The 23,150-nt window shown below is 36.0% G+C and overlaps 1 protein-coding gene across 1 annotated transcript in view; it reads right to left on the bottom strand.

The window, feature by feature from the left end:
• FAF1 (Fas associated factor 1) overlaps positions 1 to 23,150 on the bottom strand; it is a 172,839-nt gene that overhangs the window by 82,839 nt on the left and 66,850 nt on the right. The window contains exon 8 of the mRNA XM_063343133.1: positions 4,873 to 4,959. Coding sequence (XP_063199203.1) covers positions 4,873 to 4,959 — 87 coding nt within the window. The remainder of the gene's footprint in view (positions 1 to 4,872; positions 4,960 to 23,150) is intronic.

Raw genomic sequence — 23,150 nt, 5'->3', positions numbered from 1 at the left:
ACAAAATAATTTAAATCAGTTTATCTTAATTTTTATAAGTAGAAAATAGGCAAGGGGGTGGGGTGAAAAAAATTGTGAAGGAACAACTGTAACCTCCTCGTTTATTCTGGGGAAAGAACATGATAATTCCTCATACTTTCATCCACATAAAAACAACCAAGCAAGCCATAAGTCAAAGTCAGAAGGTTATCTAAAATAAAAACATTTAGGAACTGTTTATTAAATCACTTAGTTACTTTTCTATTTCTTAATGATGATGAATGTCCTGCTTCATACGTTACCATGAACTTCAACTGGGTACTATCTAACGATTTTCACTACTAAATTGGGATTACAGTATAAATGTTAAATTGAAACTTTACCATATTCCTGAACCCACATAACAAAACAGACTGCAAGTATTCTTGTATCTAAATTACAAGGATGCTGCCAGATCCACTCTACTACTCTACTGCAAGTGACGGATGAAAACCACAGAAGGTAACTAACATACAAAGTAATTAACAATCCAAATTATAATTATGATATTTTTACACAGAAAAAAAATAGTTGAGTATTTTCTAGTGATGCATGTATTTTAATTTAAATATAGTCAATTTTACGCTTCTGATTAATAGACACTGTCTTCGTCAGGACTATTCACTCTTTAGTCATATCAGTTGCAAGGGGAAAATTGCAAGCGATCCAGTAGATGCAGACATGGCATCCATTACAATTAAGCAGCCAGTGTATGTAAACCTCACAACTTGTTTTCATATCACAATGACAGCATGCGGTAATGAACTTTCTGTTCAGAATTGTAAGACCCAGAAAGGGAAAGAAATACATACGCCCAAATACTAATTACTCAGATGCTTAATACTCAACCTCTGCAAAAATCTGGAGATCAGCCAAAAAGCGTCACAAATGGTTTGACTTTGTACCAGAAGACTATTTATCAGCATTCTTAATTTCTATCTGCGCAGACTGCTTCGTACTTAGCAATGAAATAGCTAAGTATAACAGCAGTGCTAATTAGATCATACCTAAGCATTTGAGAATTTTTTTTTTATAACCTAGAAGTCTTTATTAAATTCAGCTAAGAAACGTCAACCACATCTGCTACAGCCGTCGCAGAACTGAAGGTGGTCATGTTCACAAGGCATGATGCAGAACGTCAACACGTTAGCGGCTGCACACATCACATCTGAAATGTGATTCTTCCACAGTGCAGACAAGTAACTTGTCAGTATAGACCTGCTTCTGCCTAAACTAATATCCAATGGCTTATCTATACAACGAGGAAGTAGTTACTTGTCCTGGAATGAGGATACAAGGTCTTGACCAACTGTACTGTTTAGGGAAACAAAGCGTTAGTGGCAGTAGGTGGAAGGACGGATGCTGAGTTCCTCTGTATGGCATCTGCATGTGAGAGTACAGTTACAACACCGGACACTTCATCCTCTGTCTCTGTCCCCTTTCCCTCCTCAAACCTCATTCTAAAACTTTTACATCATTTTCATGCAGAAATATATCCCGTTTTGACAAGCTCATTGTTCTTACTTATGAAGAAGCAGGCATTTCTCATTGAGATGCTGAAATGACTTAAAAAAATGAACCAACTAAGAAAAAAGTTTTAGCTTAAATACCGAGAACAAAAGCAGCACAAAAGCAAGCTCTCTCCTTCTTCTCATATTGGGTATTGCTGTTCTACACTACCAAAAATCAACAGAAACATCAGGGACAAAAATTCATCCTACCTAAATAAATCGAAAACAGCGACCTCACAGGGAAAAGAGTTTTACCTCAAACATACACATGTAAAGCTAATATCAAAAAAGTCATCTGTAGTTACATAAATAAAATAATGCCAAAACTGTAACTAAAATACCACCTATTCAAATACACATATTTGAAGGTTGTTCATTCCACTTGGCAACAGAAGTAATTACCAGTGAAAGTTTAGAAGTTCAGTCAATATAGCAAAGACAAATGGAACACATTTCAGAAATTATAGTAAATTATTCTAGCTTGGTTTTCATTTTACAAGCTCAGTAATGATAAGGTTGTTACAAAATCCAAAATAAAAATTGAGAACAAACTGTGAATCTATTTAAATCAAATTACAACTATCTTTTAGTTTTCTAGGATAATTTTTAAGACTTCATTATAGCAGTTGATGTTATATACCCCAAAATAAATAAATAAAGCCTTTAGTATAATTGAAGTTTCACTTAAGTAAACTCGTTAAAGAAAAAATAATGATTTAAAACTCATACATTTACTTTCTTTGAACTTTAATGAGCAGAACAGATAGAATTCATGATGTTAAAATTGTTCAGGCACAATGAAAGCTAAAAATATGCCCTTGCTGAATGGTGAAATGAGATTTCCACAGACCACGTACGCCTTGTTTCCCACAATCGAACTGTCACAGCATGAAAACATTCTCCTGCGTGTGGAGGTTTTGATACACATTTCCCTGGTGAAAGTGTGCAAAAGGATCTGAAAGAGTTATTGACAATTCATACAGTATCCCATATTTCATTAGACAGTACAAGCAGAGAACATATCTTAACTCTGAAGGGAGATGAAGCAACAATGTTTTAAATGACTATTGACTCCACTAAATTTCCTGATAATGTCAGAAGACTGTAGTCTGTCAGGTGCATAAGAGACTCAAGATGATACAGGAATCCAATTATGCGAAGTCTATTTAGTTGTCCTGTTTGCTAAGCCAAAGGTTAACGAGAACTGCACCGAAAAAACCTCCTGTGGTATTACAAAGTATTTCTTATGCTGCATAACATGTAAATGAAAAAGTATTTTAATCAAGTCTTTCTTTAACTCTTTAATTGCAACAGAACACTATACGATACAGCAAGTGAAAAACTCACGACGGAAAAAGTGTTTTTAAAAATTTGCCGCTGAACTAAAGACATCACCGCTAATTGCTAAAGCAATTATTACTGAATATTTCTGATTCGCAAAGGAAAAAGTGTTCAGACTACAGAACCACAGATAGTCATTGCTAACATTAAATCTTTATAAATAGTAAGCTATGGCCTCTAATTTTAGACAGAAATTAATTATATTTTTGTTGGTAACACATTCAAATCTGTTTACACAGCTGACAAGTCTCAGCTGCACCAGACTCGAGCCGTGAGCTTTGAGGACTCTCCTCCTTTGGAGCAGATGACTCAACATTCACCGTTTTCATTAAAGATGAAAAGGGGAAAAAATTCACCTGCAACAATGTCACTTGTAAAAACAGACTTAAAACAGATTTATGAGTTTTACATATGTGAGGTATCCTATTCAAAAGAAAGAGGCTGGGGGGGGGGGGGGACCTACGGGAAAACCTAACAGCTGTGGGAAAACGGATTAGAAGTGTTGAGTTTCCAATTCTTTTTTGGGCTAATGTAAACTAATAAAATGTTAAAATGGATCCACATTTCAAAGACTGTAATTACCGCATGACACCATGCTGTTATTTCAGATCTTACATCTATCGTCTCAGATATGCTCTTGAATACATGGACATAGATTTACTCACCTCTCTCAAACTTAACTACTGTTTCCGCAAACACTACCACAGACATATTTTACAAGTATATTAGAAATCCAGACAGTCTTTGTTGGTTTTTTTCTTTGGTTTGGTTTTTTTTTTTTGATTGGCATAAATCCTTTACCCAGAACAAAAAACCAGCAGTCTTATCAGACAAACAGCAATTCTCCCTTTACAAGAAAACAGTAGAAATGGACAGGAAAGTCATGCATTGAAGATAATGCTAATATGTAGAGAAAGCAAACGCCAGTTCCATTTTCCCTTTGCAGAATACTCAAGTTCAACCCCTAGTTTAAATGAATTTTATAAAAATAGAAATATTTAATTTTTCTACATTTTTCTCAGATCACACACTCTACATACAACATAGCTACATAATTATGTCAGCTTGTTTGGGGTTTTTTTTGGTTTGGGTTTTTGGGGGGGGTTCTTTGTTTTTGGGGTTTTTTTTTGTTTTTTTTTTTTTGTTTGTTTTTTTTAAAGAAAGGCAGACCTTACTAGCTGACATTGGGAACATAACACAAGAAGAAAATTATGTGAGCAAAACTGAAAGACTTGCTGTAAAACACACTGTAGGGACAACCATACAAGGAATCAAGTCTAATATTTAAGGGAATTCTGCAGTCCCACGATTTCATGATTTGTAAGAAATTCACACACAGATGATTCTGTTACCAAGGGTATGTATTGATTTCAGGTAAGATTTCCTTCCATTTCTAAATAATAGTAATTCTAAAACCTGCAAAATACATTTGAAAATGGAATAGATGTTGTACTGTATACATATTATTTACTATTTCAAAATGTAATCTTGCAACGTCCATACATTCTTACTGGCCCAGCAAGAACCAAGGCAGATCCTTTAAAAGCAAGTGAAGCTCTCCACTGATTTCAATAGCAAAACCTCCTGCTTAAAGCCAGACACGGGCTTAAGAATACCAGTGATCTGACGGACACAACTGAGGAAAATGTCTAGATAAGCACTCAGAACACGTGTGAAAAAGGGGGCTCTTTCCTGACGTTCAATCACTACAACAGACCTCCTCAGCTTCCAAAATGTTGCACAGCTTTGCTCCTCCTAGTCTAAAACATAAGCTGAATTTGACACACACGAACATAGAAATGTGCTCAGCAAGCCAACACTTCAGTATTTGCATCTTTCAAGATAGAGCTCTAAGTTATGTGTTATGATTATGAATTATTATGCTGTGCTAAGTTACGGCATATGGGACAATAAAAGCTATTTGGTGATGATTCTAAACAAAAAATCCAAGTAAAATCAGCAATTTGTAGGAAGAAATTAAATGAGAACCAAAGCTACTTACCGAGTCGTCTGTGGCAGAAGGCGGCCAGCCTTCCCACAACTGGTGACGGACAGGGATACTAGTTAGGTCATACACATTCCGCTTTACCTGGTAAAAAAATTTTTAAAAATTAAAAATCAGAACTTGTACTAACAAAAGCTTATGAGAAAATTCCCTTATTTTCATCATAATCCACAGCTTATTATTTTCTTTTTTTCCAATTATTGTAAGCCAGGTTCCTCCAACACTCAAAGATCTAGATCTGTTCCAGAGGTTTACATACAGTACTGCCGAATTTCAGTGCTCCCAAAAGCAATTGAACAAACTACATTAAAGAAAAAAAAAATAACCTATATAATATATCATTCATAACGGTTCATTATTACTGAAGTATCACAAATGTGTAAAGCAATTAAGAATATAAGTTTTCACAGTAAAAAGTATTACAAAGTAATGAACAAACTGAGGGGATGAAGAAGGTAATAAAAATTCTGTTACAAGTTTTGCTAGTTAATGTATTCTGTTTCATGGGAAAATTTTAGGTTCATGCTACATCTAATGTAATAAGAAATACAACTTGTTTTGCAGAAGTTTATCAAATGGGATCCATAAATAAAAGTGTGTATATTAAACATGAAAATAGGAATTAATAAGCACATTTCCAATGAAGACAACACAGTTCAAACATTCATTAACAATATGCAAATAAAGTAATTTTTACACCAACTCTTTTCTCATGCTATTAAAATACAAGTCACTACCATTAATCATCTCACATTATGGTTGTCAGGAGGAAGGGAGGGGGAAAAGTAGAAAGAGTTGAAAGTTTCAAATACAGGAAGAATGCTGCAAAATACAAGAGTTAACAAAACTCTTTCCACAAAAACATTGACACAAATAAAAGAACTGACATGTTTTATCTAAGTTTTGTGATAAGCAATTATTTAAACCACAAAAAGATGTATTTTTGTACTTAGGATAGAGAGTGGTATCACAAAATCTGAATAATATCTTATACCTGGATGTAAATATTGCACAGGCAACAATCAGACGTAGAAGTTGCCCAGCTGGAGAGAACTGTGAACAATTAAAGGCTTACGGCAAGCAATGCAATATCTTCACACGGCTATTTTAGTTTCCAAGTACAGATCTCAACAACCTATATTACACCCAGGAAAAAAAAAAACCAAACCAAAACAGTCTCAAATAGATAAAAGTAAGGTTTGATACATTTTACTAATATTCTACGTGACCATTCGCTAGGCAGAATATCTGAGGAAGTCAGAAGTTCTGCGTCCTGTTCCCAGCTCTAAGAGGGCTGTAGAGTTTAACGCTAAGACAGAGTAGTCAAGTGCTTGACTCATTAAACCAAAAAAATATTAAGGCAGATGAGTAAGATTTTACTTAAGCAAATGCTAAGACTACTCCAAAACCGATCTTCTAATGCCTTCTTTAGCTTTTCATTTGTTCACCTGTCAACTGGAAAGAACCAACAATTCATTGTATTCTAACTTCTGCTGGGAGCGTTGCTAGTAATTCTGTGAACTGAAAAAAAATTACATATAGCTATCAGCAGAAAAGGTCTTTGAGCTAGCACCTTGCTCGCAGTCTAGCACACTTACCTCAAGTTAACAACTTTCTCTGAACAGAAAAATGGTTAACAAAAAAAAAAAAGTAAAAAAATAAAGTAAATATTCTGCACAGGTGAGTGGAAAACTGGCTTCAATTTGTTATACAACAGCAAGGTACATTACTTGCAACTCTTGAGTCTACATCTCACTGAAGGATGAAAGTCAGACCGTTTTGGTGCCCTACCTGGACATTCCAGTATCATAAATGCATCTGGGTTGGATTTTCAGCTCAGCTTTACATTCATTGTATGTTTTAGAATCACTGAGATCTCTCTCCTTTTTTTGTTCAACTGGGAAGTTACACGTATACCCGATAACCTCTATGTTAATATTGGTTTTGTTCAGGAGCTTTTGCAGGGAGATCGTTCTGGTAACTACCGTTCAACTAGAAGATTTTACAATTTTAGAGTTTTTACAATTTTAATTTAAAAACTAAACCAAGAACATTTATTTTAGACACAGAATACCGAAGTATTTATTAGGAATTAAGGTGCACGTCATATTAGTGCTTCCTCATATTTAAAGCATGTCATCATTCTTTAAAAAATACCTGAACTATTAAAAACTTCTTTAAATACATTTCAAATACACACATATATGGTCTATTCTATTTATACATACACGCACCTGTGAAAACAGAATTATGGAAGCCCGAACTCTATAGAACTTGGTACATGATCTCATTCCTCCTGTTCAAAACAAACAGCCTTTCTTCCCTGCTTGTTAAGAAGCAGGTAGCCTGCTGTGCAGTATTCGTTTCGCAGGAGTATCAAGGTAAAGAGATGTCATTACTCTGTACTGACCCCACAACAGCCCATCAAAATGTAACAATACTGATCTGTGATCACAAGAACAGGGTTTTTTTGCTATTTTAGTTTTCTTGCATTAAATACTGAGATAAACTGTCCCTGGGAGATAACTATTCCCCAATTACACATCAAAGTAGTCTCATTAATATTATTCTTTCAATGTAAAACTCCTGAATGGGCTATTTTCAAATAACGAGTGAAACTTATTTACAGAAACGTGGGATCAATACAACTACATAAGATTGTTTTCAGAAAGCCTCCAGAAGTAAAAATAAAGAACTCAGAAGTCACATTCCTCAAATTCTCTTTTAATTCCAAAGTACAACAGAAAGGCATTATGAAAAAAACAGTATTTCCCTTCTTTCATTAACTCATCTGTAACTGCACTGAATTCAATAACATTCCTCTGCTATTCTAAGCTTGAAAGGCATGCTCGGGGTAAAGTGTTATGTTGGTATAAAGCACAATGCCAGACTGATGTGCTGGACAAAAGTGATCAAAGTTGAAGTAATTTTAGCCAACGCACAAGTATTCTGCTGCATTATTCTACCAGAATGACATCTGTTGAGCAACTCGTCGCAGAATAAACTAGTTGTTACAGACAGGCCTGGTCGGGTAAGGGACCACGTAAGACTTATTAGAGTAATGTTTGATTAAACAAACTGCTTGAGTTATGATCTTAACGGGATTTGAAATTCATGCCAAAGTAGTCCTCTTCCAAACAGCAAGCCACAATCAATTTTTTAAGATAAAATAAGCTTGCTTTTAAATAACTATTTAACTTTAGGTTTGTTTGATAATTAAAATAGTACTAAGAAAGCAGACTGCAAAAGTTTTGGAGACTAGGAATATCCCATCAAATATAGAAACCCCCTTTTTCTTCATTGAGTGACTTAATTTCAGTTTAAAGTTAAAAATTCGGTAAGGAGGGAAAAGTTCTAAAGATTCGTATAAAGCAGAACCACAACCTTTTTCTTCACTAGGCCACTGAAATAAAAATCTTCCGCCGTATTCATGCAACTGAAAAAAGTTAGCACAGTAAATGGATGAAGTCTGTTTTAAGGCTTTTATTTATAAATTCACATGCTATTGACAGGAGGACTGAAATCTTTCTAACTGTGTGTAAAGCAAACTCTAGCTTCTAGTGCCATCCACCGAGCTACATTTATTGGCAAACTTTTTGGTCCCCCACCTTTGATCAGTTTGAAATACTAATTGGTGGCATTGTCTTTCTGCAGCCCAGAATTTCCTTTCAGAACGTTCAGATGCCATCGGGACTGGCACATTACTATGGCAGCCACCCTTCAGATTATAATCTCCAGAATATACGAGATCATTCAAAAACAAATTAAAGGCACGTCTATTTGGTTCCACAACTCAGCTGTGAACAGTATCAATACAACCATTTAAACTAAAAGGAACCCCCCATATATTTCAGGTGCAACTTAACTTCGAAAATTACATATAGTTCCTGCAGAATGCCCTGCCTTGCAGCTATACACTGATGCTGGAGAAGCACATGAAGTTTTACCTTCAGCTCATTTTCACTGGTGTTAGAAGGGCATTAAAATATTAAACAACTTTTAATATTTTAGGAAAACCCCCACGTCAAAGTAGCCAAAACACTGAGAAAACTTCCTAGATATAGGCAGAGTCTTACGTTATTATCTTTTGCTGTTTTTTTAAGCAGATGAGTATGTTGCTTTAATAGGAAGGTTAAACGCAAAAGATACACTTTTTTGTAGATATGAAGTTAATCCAACATTCAAAGCCCTTCCACATCCGTATCAGTATGGATAAAATGAAGTAAAATACACCACAGGGCAAGAAGCCTGTAGCAGGTACTGTGATGATGATGACCCTCTGGTGGTTTCGCTTGCCAGGAATAAGTAGCTATTTTCTTATTTATGAATTAGAAAAATCTGAAATCTACTAGAAAAAAAATAAAATCAACCTAACACCTACCAAATTGTTAAAAAATTAAATATTATGCTGAATCACAAAAGAACTGTCATGCCCGAATCTGTATCTTTGCATCACAACAAATCACAACAAAGTTTAACAGTAGTTTCCCTCAGGCTGTTTTCCACTTACGCAGGTACAAAGTTAATTGAAATAATGTGGATAATGAACTTTTGTTAGTCTTATTATTAAATATAATTTATGCAAAGCTGTAAATTGGCTGAGATGCTAAAGACTGTTCCAGGCACATAGGCAGCATGAAAGACAGTGCAAAAATGAGCGCATGAAAGGCAGACAAAAGGAGCAATAAAGTCAGAGGACTGTGAGGAATGTGGAATGTGAGTTGGGGGGCGCAGGGAAATGAGATCAGATGCAGACAGAGCAAGGTTGCATGGGGCACTGATAGTAAAGCCAGAATCTTGACTTTGACATTGTAACAGAAGCAGCCAAGACAAGTAAGCACAATTTTCAGAGCACAAGCAATGATACGGATGGGGCAATGCCAGAAAGAAACGCAAAGTAAGCAAAAACATTTTGGTGAAGAAGGATGGAAAGAAAGGAGGCAAAACCAGCTGAAGCGATAGTCTTCAGGATTACAGAGGAAATTTACCTTTAACACCTCTGCTAGGCAAAACTCCACCGACAGACAGCAAAGAGCATGGGGAATCTGGCGGTAACGCATGGGAAGCGGGGACAGAATCTACCAAGTTTCTAAGCATAGAGAAGTGTTGGCGTATGCCGCTTTCCTGCCATTAAACACACTTTATGTACAGAAAAGCCACTAATGCGTCCAACTTTCACTTCAGAGTTTATAGGACAGCGTTTGAACCAAAATAAACCCAGTTTAAACTACTGTTTAAAATGGGTTGTCTTGTACGGCAGTACTCAGTAAATATTGTGTCAACATCTTTGTTAGAAAACTGGTTGAACTGATTATAAAACCACTGAAATTAACTTAGGTCTGGAAAATAATGTGTGATTTTTGTGACATTTTGCTGTTAAGAGTTCAAACAAAGAAGATTAAGTCACATTAAACCCTAAGCAAAGCCCGGCATATACATTTTTTGATGTTTCCAATTGTTTAAATTCCATACCTGGAAAAGAGATTGAGGTCCATGAATTCTGAAATCATTGGAACGGTGGAGTAAGAACTTCATATATAGGGATTAAATGAATACTTTAAAATAAGTAATCCATACTATTTACAATTTCATTGATGAGGTGAGGAGAAACAGGTAGCAACTAAGCAATATTAAGTGACTGAATTAGTAAATGCAATATGAATGTATTATTTTGCTGTTATGTATTTTAAAATGCGGCAGGGAAGAAAATATTCAGGAGAAAGAATCCATAAACAGACAACAAACAGAAGAGAGAGATGATTCACCATATTATTTTAATAAAACCCATCTCATTTAGGAAAACAAGATACTAGATATGAGGACGCTCCCAAGTACCACTTCCAGAAAGGCAGATGGATTCCTTACTCCCAGCTAAGCACTTACAGCCTCATTCCTCCAGATTCACATCCATCACAGTGAGGCATCAAACAAAATCCAAAACAAAAATGTTAACTCCATTTTACTGATGCAAATTCTTGAGGACTACAGATAGTCCTCATTACTTATGTGAAATACTATTGGCAAACTTTAAACGTCCTAAATTGAAAAAATAAACTGATTTTTCTTTCAAAGCTAGTTGGCTACTTCTGTCTTCTTGTTCTACAGTTGAGAGAGAAACTTCAGGAAGATTATGTACTCACTTTATATTCACATTGAATTATATTTCTGAGCCCTAACACTTATTCAAATAAATTTAGAAGTTTTTCTCAAGTAGAAGCTGCTATCATAAGCACACCTACTTTAGGTATCACCAGATGACTTTGACCTAATAGTACATTTAAATTTAATGAAATTTTCTGAATACTTGAAAAGAAGCATTCTGCAGTTTCCTTTCAGCAACAGAAATAACAACATTGTGAATAAATTACTGTCGTAGATTTCACAATTATTAATACTTCATTATCCTCCATCTCATTCTTGAACCAACTCATCTTGGATGCCATTTGACCTTTTTTTATTGGGTCTCTGCTAAGTTAGTATCTTAACACCATGACTTGCAATAAAATGATCCACTGTGTCATACTAGTGTATTTTTGTGGTTAAAACCTGTAAATTTTGAAACAGAAAATCGGAGCAAGGATTCATTTAAACTTTGCTGAATCTTCTGACATGTGAACTTCTGATTGCCTCATGCAATATATATACACACACATCTATAATATAATCTAAAAAGAGGAATGTTCTGAGTACATCGGATGTGCCCTCAAAGATTTAGCAAGATATTTTCCCAACCTCAGCTGTCTGCCCAGCCTGGTTTGAGGCTTGAGAATCAATCTGAGCTCTCTTCGAGCTACCAAATACTACTTTTTGCCACTGCTTTGGATCTGGCCTTTTCCTGGGCTGCAACAAGTGGCAAATGTGAAGTATATTCACTATATTATATTATTCACTATATGCAAATTATATACAACTGTTTCACTGTCTTTAAAATATTGTTTTGTTTCTCAGTGCCTCAGTTTCTGCCAGCATACATGCACATTTTAGTTCCGTGGAATAAAGAAACCTCTTTGCTGATCTCCATATTTAAATACCTGAAGTCAGCTATCCTTCTAGAACAGTGTTATTGCTAAATGCAAGTTACAATCTTCTGAACTTGATGCAGAAGCTACTGATCGCTGCTATATGGCCCACACTGCGCAAAGGTTCAGCCTACATTATTATTATTATTATTCATTGCTTGTAGTGCCTAGGAGACCTAATTGTGATAATCCCCTCTGAACTCAAAACCGCATGACCCTTTGAATTTTTTAATAGAAGGTTAAAAGAAGAAACAAATTCCTATAGAAGAAGAAGGGAAAACACATTCTTAAGAAATTGAGGCAAGAGACACGAGTATTTAAAAAAAAAAAAAAAAAAAACAGAAAAAAATCATTTTAGCAGCACACGAGCATGAGTTTGAAATAGGGTATGAAAGAATTGGAGTGTGAGCTAGCTGTGACGTTAGAGATTGAAAGGAAGATGTGATTAGGGTTAGAAGAGATCAAACAACAAAGACTTACTGCCAAAACAATTTTACAAATTTATTTGAAAATGCCTTAAAGACTTCTGCTAACAAAACAAAACTGATGATAATACTTTTCCTCGTTTGTCCTACATACAGTGCACTGACACAGAAAAGATACATTCTGAAGTCCTAGTTTATTTTTCCATTCAGTAGGAATGGTCACTGGAGAAAATATACTTATTAGTAAGCAAAATGAAGCACTGCTCAATGGAAACTTTTAGCTGACCTCTATGCACATTATGGAAGACAACAGGCAACGGCTATTAAGCCATCTATTACCAGGTCACTATCAAGAGGCAGCTACTCTTTTGACAAAGCACCCAATTGCCAAAGAAAGGGTAAATACAGTTTCTAATGTTGTTGCCCCCGAGGGAGGATATTAATTTGCTGTAAAAACCAGAAAAATTACCAAAACGAACTGTTAATGCTATCATCCCAATTCCAGCTGCTTTTATGTCCTAAAACATTGATAAATTGCCAAACACCAGGTATTTTATTTCCATTAAAAAAATCAACATTTTAAGACCTCTTTAAAAATAGTGGAGAAACTCTGGAGGTCCATAACTCATGCAAGATCCTGCATCTGGCAGGAAAAGTTAGACCTTAGTTTTACTATAGAAAAATGTTAGTTTTAGTTACCACCTTGCAGCAGATTTCAGAGTGCTTCACAAAGCATGGTAGGAGAATTATGTGAAATCAAGAGGGTTATTGTGGACTCTGCTGCAGTAGTACACAAAGCTGTGTCAGAGCTAAAAGTTACACAGATATAATAAAGAATACGCAGGCTGAATTAGGATATCTCTAAGAAGAGGCCAGGAAAGATTAGAGAGACACCGCAAATTAGAAAAGCATAATTGTTAAGATCAGTCTGATGATCTTTGGAGCTAAAAAAAGGCATATGAAAACAACTAGTTGAAACAGCTGGTCAACTAAATGCACCAGAAGACTGCACCAGGGTAACAGTTTGGATCTGGGCTAACCTGATGAAAGAGATGATGGGGAGTCAAGGGACAAGCAATTTCATATGGATTGCGTACTTAGCAGACTTAATAGATAATCCTAATAAATTATCTCAGTGATTAAATCAGTAACTTGGAGAGAAATATACCTTGACACTTACTGATCATAAAGTTAAGGACATGACTGAGAGCAGTAAATTCAATTCAAGCTATTTAAAATTGGTCTGAAAACACAATTTAAACTACTAAATACACTTTCTGTGCATCCCAGCATCTCTCAGACCTACCAGAGCCAGGACCAAAAGCTACTGCCACTACTGGGTACTGGTAAAACAGGAACAAAGGTTAAAAAGTAAGAAAAAATCTGCATGCCTGTTACACAGGCTTGATCCCAACTTGTCCGTATCACATGTGCCTACATTCAGACTAGTGCATAAACAAGTGCAATTTTGCAGCTCCTGTCTTTCAATCTGTTCCTCTTCCTTTGTCGGGAATTAGCACGTGAACTCTTCAGCAAAAAGTCTGTATTATACTTCCCTGTATCTTGTATTGGTTGTGTTGTTTCCTTTATAAGGAACTAGTTATCTTAATGCATTATAGCATAGTGAATATTTTTGATATGGTCAGGTCCCTACTCGTAAGGGCCTTAAAGATTATTTCTGGGGTTTGAATTATTGCTTGAAGTGAAAGAGACAGTTGATGTGATTCTTACAGTGGGAAATAGATCTGTTACACTTTCACAGCTGTCATGTTCTGAACAGAAGAAAAATTTAGGCAAATTTATTTGAGGGAAACACCCTCATCTTCATTTCAAAAGAAGTTATTTTGCAACAGCCTAAGCATGATAAGTACATATATAGGTCATATCAATAAATGGTAAAATAGACGGTAAATATATGGTAAAAAATAGATGGTAAAAATACTAAAAAAACCACCTTTCCCTCTTCCAAATTTCTTTTCACTTTGGTCCAATGAGAGACTAAATCCTACTGCCCCTCGCAGATCTCAGATTATGATACGAAGACATATACTCCTTAACACATTTCATTGACGGACAGTATCTTCCTCCATTCCTACCCAAACATGTTTCAGAATAAAACCTGATTGTTTCAAAGTCCCAGAAAACGCATAAACCACATGTGCTTCAAAGCTAATCCTTAATTTAAGTGATAAACCTACCAAATTTTAGTTTAAGAAATGGATTATCACATCAGTATTCTGTCATGTGTTTTTTTACTTGTCTCATTTCTAGATGACAGCAAGCCTGCTGCTGAGAAAAGAGAGATGGGGAGGATCTCTCTGCAGCCCTTTTACTCTAAGTGACAGCCAACAAGCGCATCTGAAAAGGAAGATGAGCCACACAGCTGAAAATACTAATTTCATCGCTACTGTATGTACTGTTGCAACAACAGCTATTAGTGTGACTTGCACTGCATTTTCCAGTATCGCTTGCAATCCCATTTGTAACCCAAAGGAAAAATTACATGCAAAGTGCCTTTTCTCTATAGACTTGCTGGTATCTTCACCACACAAAAGAGAATATGGATTACCCAGAAACCCATCAATAACTCAACAGTTGACTTCCTTGGTTCACCTAAGCTGTTGGTATCAAATAGTTGGCACACTCTTACATGCGAGAACTCAGTATGAACTCAACACTAAAGTAAACTGCAATATCTTTCTCAGTCACTGCAAGTATGAATTTAATAAATATTTTTTTATATATATATAAAAATAAAATATTTTATGTGGTTGAGTTTTAATAGATATTCTACTAACGTTATTTTAAATTCACGTTAAAATAAGCCATAAAGCAAGGTTTACTGAGTTGTTAGTCAACTTTCTACTAACAAATACATTTCTTGGTACTTCGGTACTTCCTCCATTTCATTTTCGTGTCTATCAACTCACCACTTCTTTTGGGGTTTTTCTTTACATTAACAGCATTCAGAAAGAATGTGAAATTCATTTATGCTTTAACTAAGGAATGGCTGTTAGTTTCAGATTGGAAAAGAAAATTATGCAGACGATCTGCACGATGTATTTTAAGAATGTCAACATACACACTTCGATTACAAATATAGTTACTAACATCACTATATTCAAGTTATATGCATATAAGATACCCGATTATGCTATTGACAAGCAGCTCTCCTATATACATATACATTTTTAAAAAGAGAATTCGGTCTGTTTAACAATTCACTAACAAAGCTATTCCTTAGCTCATCCCTGCCATAACCTGCTCTATTCAGAAACATATGGGAAAAGACATTAAATAACCAGTGAAAACCATGGACTTCTGGTATTAGTGCTACACATTGCATACCCCTATTCATTATTCCACCTCCCTTGTTTAATCTATCATTAAGACTCAGTGACCCTACACTAAATTTAAAGCAGATCCTTCCTTCCTCCCATGCCTAAATTCACATACTTTTCTAGCTGGGGATGCCCTCGAGTATTAGCCACTCTACAGGGTTTCTCTAATCTCAGCTCTGAACTATGTTGTGCTATAGAAGCAAGAAATTGCTGGTTTACATCTTTAACTATGGAATCTTCCACCAAAACCCCCCTCATTTACTTAATAAGATAGAGAAAAATCTTTCATTTAGTACACATTTAACATGTACAAATATGTACGTATTTCCCTCTACACCACATAGAGCAAGAATTATTAAGTAGACTGTTTTAAAGCGCTGCTTCCCTGTACTTTTGTCCCAAACACAATTTCATTGGAAACAATTTTAAAGCTTTCTGAAGTTTGTCACATCTCCCAAGAGCGAGATCTTCATTTGGCTTCAAAGTTATTATGAAATAGGTTTCTAATAAACAAACAAAAAAAAAAATCAAGAAAATAAGATGATAAAAAAACCCAGATATTAGATTTGCTTTTGTTTTTTAATGCAGGAACTAAAAATATATAAAAAATATGAAGACCTCTGCCTCTTTCATTTCTTTTTATTGACATGGATTGCACTTTAACAGCAGTGGCAGTACAGGTGAAAATATATTAAGAGTTTTCTGAATAAGGGACAAGAATCATTATCATTAACATGTGTACGTATGTGTCAACTATACCCCCGTCTTCCTCTTCCATGATAAGGTGAAAATTGATCTTCATCAGGATTTTAAAAAGTTAAAGACAGTAAGACTGTGAGTAAAGAGATGAAATTCTGTTGAGTTAACAAATGAATCAGGCACAGGTGCAATCTGAATATAATTTTTTATCTTTACCGAAAGAAGCCGTATAATTTTGTATTGGCTTTATGAATGGTACTATTTTTAGCATATTTAAATATGTTTAAACACATTTCCTCAAAAGAATAGTGTTGAAAAGACAAGCTGCAACCTGACCAAAAAAAAACCCTGGCTCTTATTTCTTTAGTTTATTTAAGTCTTTCCCCAAACAAGTCAGCTCTTGAACTAGTGGTAGGAGTACGAGTCGTACGTATTTGTAGACCACAAAACGGAAGGGGAAAGCAAATTAGTAAGGTTCAAGTTGTCAAAAATCATGTTTTTCTACATACAGGCTATAAAGGGTTAATTCCAACTCCTGTTTTCTATTAGAAGTTATCAGATAAGGGAAAAATATTAGGGATAGTTAAAAAACAGAGTAAGCTGAGAGCAATACTGTAAAACCTGAATTCCGAGTTCTACGCAGATGCAGACACAGGAGGATTAACAAAAAGTGTTACCAGAAAATGAGAAAAAACAGTAAACGTGAACTCTATAAAACCTGTACATTGAACAATTTGGAGATAAAAATGAGCTGGAAGCCTCTCCAGTAAGGAAGTTTTCTTTTCAAGCAACAACCCTTTTATGAAGAAAAGAAGTCCTGTTTTGCTGAACCTAACCTTTTTATCAAAGGCATACTGGCACACTCCTGCCAAAAACTGCTTCACATGCTTGAACTGCATTTACGACAGAAAAGCTGACAAAAAAAAAGTCACAGAAGCTGTCTAGAAAAGAGAATTTTTCATAAGGGGGAAACCTTATGAAAAAGAGAGTTCAGAACTTCGTATTAAGTTTTTCAAGATGGGGGATGTGCCCGTTAATTCTCATTCCCTGCTAATTTCCAGGTTATTTAAATGAAACTGCTATTAGGGAGAACATTTTGACTGGGAAGATAACCAACAAACCTCTCAGGACCTGTGCAAGACAGCAACAAATGGTCGAAGTCTAAAAAATGCTAAGATCACTTATACTAACTGGTAAAGCGGGATTTTCAGGAAGTTGGGATAGCTTTGTATTTACAAAAATATACATGCTAAGGCTCCAGTTCTGCAGCTTGTAGTTCAGGTGCTCTTCCTGAACTGGACTGTCTTCCAAAACTGGACTAATTAAATTAAAAATTTAAGTAGTCCACAATATCAAAATCACATTTCCCCTTAAAATTCCAAAATTTAAAAAAACCCCACGTTATCTTGTACTAATTGGAGGAGTGCACAACTGAGACTCTCTCAATGCAATAAGAATTTATTCACTAGATCTTCAGTGGTGGCCGCCTTAGAGAATTGTCCAGCTCCAGCAACACAGAAACTACGCACCGCTCAAGTCACAAAGTTGTTTCATGAAGGCAAGGGTCAATATTTCTTGAATATACAACTAAGTGCCATTTCATTAGTGTTTGACCAAGACACTACGGAAGTTACCTTTTCCGTGGATTCCAGTCTCTACAAAGCTTAACATTGGTATGCTACAGAACAACAACAGAAAATGCAATGACCACTTAGGAAAAAGAGCTAATTTGACACTGTTTCTGGCTATTTTCACTATTCTACTGTGTAAACTTGTCATCTCACTGAAACAGAAAGATTTGAATAAAGATTAACTTAATTATTTAAATATAGATATTATTTTATCAGTATTTTTCAGTCTTAGCTTGACATGAAAGTCTATAACTATTAAATGAGCAGCGAACACTGTTCCATTTAATGAAAAAAAATACTGAAGTTGCAGGTTATTAGAAACTCAGCTACTCATTTCCCAAAAAATACCTCCAATTACAATTAGCAAAGTCCCCATAAGAATTACTTTTTCTCTAAAATAAAACTAGAAACTATGTATTACAAAACAATACTCACAGATAACAAATATTAAGATCAGAAAAGATCTATTCAGCTCAAATTAACACATTTCTATAAATCAAAGCAAAATTTACCCTCTCTTTCATTCCCGTTACAGAATTATCACCTCAATAGCCAATAAAAAGAAAGATCTAATGAGGTATTTCAGTATCTCCCAAAGAAATATTTTCAGCTCTGTTTTTCTTTCAAGTGCTTGAAAGGAAAAGAGTAATGAATTGGTCCTGCAGTCTTTTTATATTATTGTGTTATAACAGGAGAGTTATACTGAGTCTTTATTTTTCACATACTTGAAAATATTTTTCTTATCTCGCTGTGACAACGGCAAAGGAAACCTCTGACCAGAAAGGACAGTTATTTAACGGCAACAGAGAAGTTCTGCTTTGAGCAGTAACCTTCCTTGCCTCTACTAATGGATCAAGAATGTATATAACAGGCAGGCTACAGAGATGAAAGGTCTGAATAGATTCATTAGCACTTTTTTTGTTGTTTCTGAAACTAAAAGATCAGCCTTGAGTAACCACAACCTGGAAAGTTTTCAGGATATCCTCCAAAGGTCTCCTGGTCAGAAATATTCCAAATCATCTGGGTATATCATCTTTGGGCACTCAAACAGATGAACCAGAAAGGAACGGGCATTTCTGAAAGACCAAATGCATTCTAAGAGAGGAGTGAAGTCTCTGAACATCCTTGTCAATGGGTGACCATCGCTGTGGTACTGGGGTACGTTGCAAACACACTATCAACAGCTGCTGAAAACATTCTATAAAGAGCTTGTGATCTTGCCTGGGCAAGTGAGCTGTCACTTACCTGTCAATCATCAGGAAAGGGACAGAAAGCCATGTACCCCGTCACACGGATGGCATGACTGCTGACAATAAATTTGGTGAACTTATTTTGTACCTTTGTGTCTCTAAGTGACACATGCATAAACAGCAGTCATGACACACTCACAGACAAAGATAGTTCTTGGGCAAGAAATGAGCTGCAACATACAGACAGGAACCTGGCAGTTTGGAAACACAGACTAACTGACCTCCTCGAGCAGAGAAACCTGCTCAGTAACATCAAAACTCTCCACGTGAATGTGAAAATAAAGGCACTCAGACCCTCTTTTTTAAAGATAATACTCTCATCTTGTATTCATTTTAGATATTTGGAATAGTTTCTGTAAAATCCTCTTCTCTTGAAATAAGAGGCCATTATTAAAGCCCAATGGATTAGAAGACCCAGAAAAGGCTTGCCTGCAGATGTCTTGTGAAAACGAATTCCTGAAAAGCAGCAGGAAGAGAGGTTGCAGGGATGGCAGAAAGCCAACAAAAAGCTAAGAGCTGCTGGTAATGGTGTCACAAAGACAGGCATTTTGAATTGTAATTCCAGACCAGAAAAAATGTGTGTAATCTATCACCAAAGCTGTGGAGAAAATGGATGGATTGGAGGAGAAATAGGTCACTCCTTTCCAAAATCATCAAAACTGTTCTGAAAGTAGAGATTGAGAAACCATCTATGGAATATAGGTCCACCTGTGGTGGCTGTATCAGTGACGATACCCTGAGGACTCAATCTTTATCACGGTTTGCAAGGAAGCCATGGGAGCAGGAAGCCATTCAAGGGCGTCAGCAGTTCATTCTGCTGCGTATCTTTGACCTTGTTGCAGACTCTGAAAGCACAGGATCACTCTATACTTGAAGAAATAACCTCAGTTACTCACTGAAATTCAGAGGATCACTTGCCTTAGTGACAAAAAAGATCCTATTTGTAGACTTTGGTATACAGGTAATGTCAGAAAAACAAGAAGCTTCTGTTCATACACCCACCTCTCCAAGAGCAATATTCCAGATCTGATCCTTGGAAATAGGTCACTAAAAGATTAGAATCTGGGATGGAAATTTTGAGGATATGCTAATGTCCCATTATCTTAAAAATACCTATCAATGCACATCAGACATTAGCCTTGGGAAAGATGTACACTTAATGTGTAAGAAAGCCACAATATCATCCAAACGAACAAGCTGAACAGTAGAAACGACAACCTCACACTTCTGTTTTTCAGTATCCGTCTCTGAATCAGAAGATCTTAAGGCATGTTTACTGCACAGGGACAGGGAAAGCTAGAAAAGCACATTTCAGAATAAAAACTGTGTAGAAATACTTGCAAATTAAACGCCTCTTTATACTTTCATCAGAGCTTTCCTTTTAAAAAAAGAATCAATAAAGCTTCACAAGAGTAAACTGTGTGTGGTTGTTCTTCCTGCATCAACATCAGTGCCAATTAAATTCTGAACCCTAAATCTTTATTGTTTCCTATTAGCTGCTAACCAGTATGAACACTGTGATTTTCTGAGATCCCAGGCTGAGACTTGCTGTAACAGCAGTTGGAAAAAAAATTCTTGTTTTTACTTGTCTGCTGAGTAAACTTGACATCGAAGCTTCATGGTGGAAAACAAATACATAATACCAAGATGTTAATTTTACAGAAACACTTAACTTTTGTGACCACAATTAACACTTGGAGGGGGGAAAAAGCCATTGACAGGTCTGCCTGGCTCCTGCTTCTGCAGTGCCGCTCAGGCTCCCTTTCCGAGCCACGGCTCGGCTCTTGCAGAAGCCAGGCTGCCACTGACCCCAGGGGCCGCCTTCAAAGCAGCACATGGGGAGGGAAAGGGGAGCAGGATGACAGGGAGTTAAATACAGCTATGAAATGACATTGACTCCCAGCTAGGATCCAAAACAGAAGTCTAAGGGCAAACGGCTGCTGAGAACAGCTCATCCTCTCCTCTTCCCTCTCCCACCCTCACGCTCTGGGGACACCTCTATGAGGAGGGCAGCAGGACACGGCTCCCAGGACACTGACAGTTTTGCGGAAGCAACACCCTACCTGCACGAGCAGACGGGAAGGCAGAATTGGCCCTCAATTTACGATGCTACAAGGTCTTAACTTTTTATAAAATAACCAGAAAAACAAGCTATCTTAAGGTCCATTTTGCCAATACAGGTAATTTTATTTTGCATAAACGCTGTTCCCCATCTCTGCTCCATTCCCTAAGATCACAGAACAACTGTTGCAACACTGCACTCCTCCAAACCACCACCAGCCTCGTGATACGGTAGAGTATTTTCACATTGATTCAATAACAGTGGCATTTATCACTAAGCTGGAGAAAAAAATTTAAGAAAAAATTAAATTACCCTATAAGTAATCATTTTAACCGTGGCAGAACATGGATAGCATATTTATAGACATTTAAAGTGTAAACAAGTTTTATTTATGACGGATATGAACACTAAACTTTCCAGTAATTTCTAATGTGATACTACATGTGAATTGCCAAGCAGTCAAAGAAGGGAGGACAAAGCTGACTTTTTTCCCTTATTCTAGCTGCATTACAGTAAGTTAGCCATGGTTCACAAAAGGGAGCATGGAAGAATGCAAGGAATTGAGAAAGAGCTTCAAAAAAGTCTTGGAAGAATTTTTTTTGTCTATGAAGCCAACCGAAGTCAAAAGACTCCTTTTGGCTGAACAAGAAAGTCATCACGGAAAGAAATCCAGGAGGGGACACTAAATACCCTGAAGAACATGCGACTTTTTTTTTTTTTTTTTTAAACTCAATATTATTGTAATAATTTTTGGTTACATAGGTAAGCAAATAATAACATAGGTAATAATTTTTTGTTACATAAATAGAGACTGTAAAAGGTCCTCAAAATCAAAGTCCTTATTTATACATTTGAAGATGTGCCACTTCAGGGGGAAATTTTTAAGCTTAGTATAATAAGATGGTGGGAGCAATGAGAGAAGGGCATGCTGGCAAGATTTATTTCATGTTTCATATTGGACACTATAGTACTTGGTGTTACTTTATTACTTTACAACTGTTATTCGGCTGGTTTCAGTGCGGACTGTAGTTTCTGCTTGCTTGCATAGTGAAGACGGGACTACTGAGGGAAACCAAAGTTTTGCCCTCTACCAGATGCATGTGTAAGACTAAGTGTTTTGTAAATACAAGGGGTTTACTATGATTTATTTGTCATGTATTAACTAATACAGGTTGAAATTATTTTTTTTACCTCACCACTGACAAGCCTTACTTTGCTTTAACTTCATCTAATTCCTCCTCTGTTTATGTTAAAGGAGAACAAGCTGCCCTTAAGAGAAATGAGAATGTTCACACAACAGTTCATCCTGGGTTAACTAAATCAGATTAGAAGTACGCCTTTATTTTAAAACTATGTAGTGTTTTTGCACAGAGCGGTTCTAAGCTGTAAAACATTATTAAAGCAGTGTCCAATTCTGTAAGATTTTCTCATCATTCTCATCACTACAACTCAGAAACATTCATGAAGGTGACACAGGAGTTTTTAAAACAGTCTGAGATTTTGAAGAACAAAGTGGCAATCTCAAAAAATGCCAACTAACTACTGACCAAACCCAACCTGTTTCAAGGATAGAAAAGCCTATCAAACCTTAATAACTAAGTAATAAATCCCTTTGAATCAATACATTTGGAACACTAATTCGAGATGATTAAAGAAGGAGATAACGTTAAGAATTAAAATGCAGAGCACATAGTATGTAAACATCAAACACAAAATATTATTAATTGTTATATACTTCTCATGTATTTGCACTACACACATATTTCAAATGCAAATATTAATTTGGAGAGAAATACCTACTGTATATGCACACACTGAAACAGTTTGCTCAGCCATACTGCATCAGTG

This window comes from Chroicocephalus ridibundus, chromosome 8 (genome assembly GCF_963924245.1).
Source record: "Chroicocephalus ridibundus chromosome 8, bChrRid1.1, whole genome shotgun sequence".
NCBI lineage: Eukaryota > Metazoa > Chordata > Aves > Charadriiformes > Laridae > Chroicocephalus > Chroicocephalus ridibundus.
Note: the sequence above shows the minus strand (reverse complement) of the source record. Positions and strands in the feature narration are given on the sequence as shown.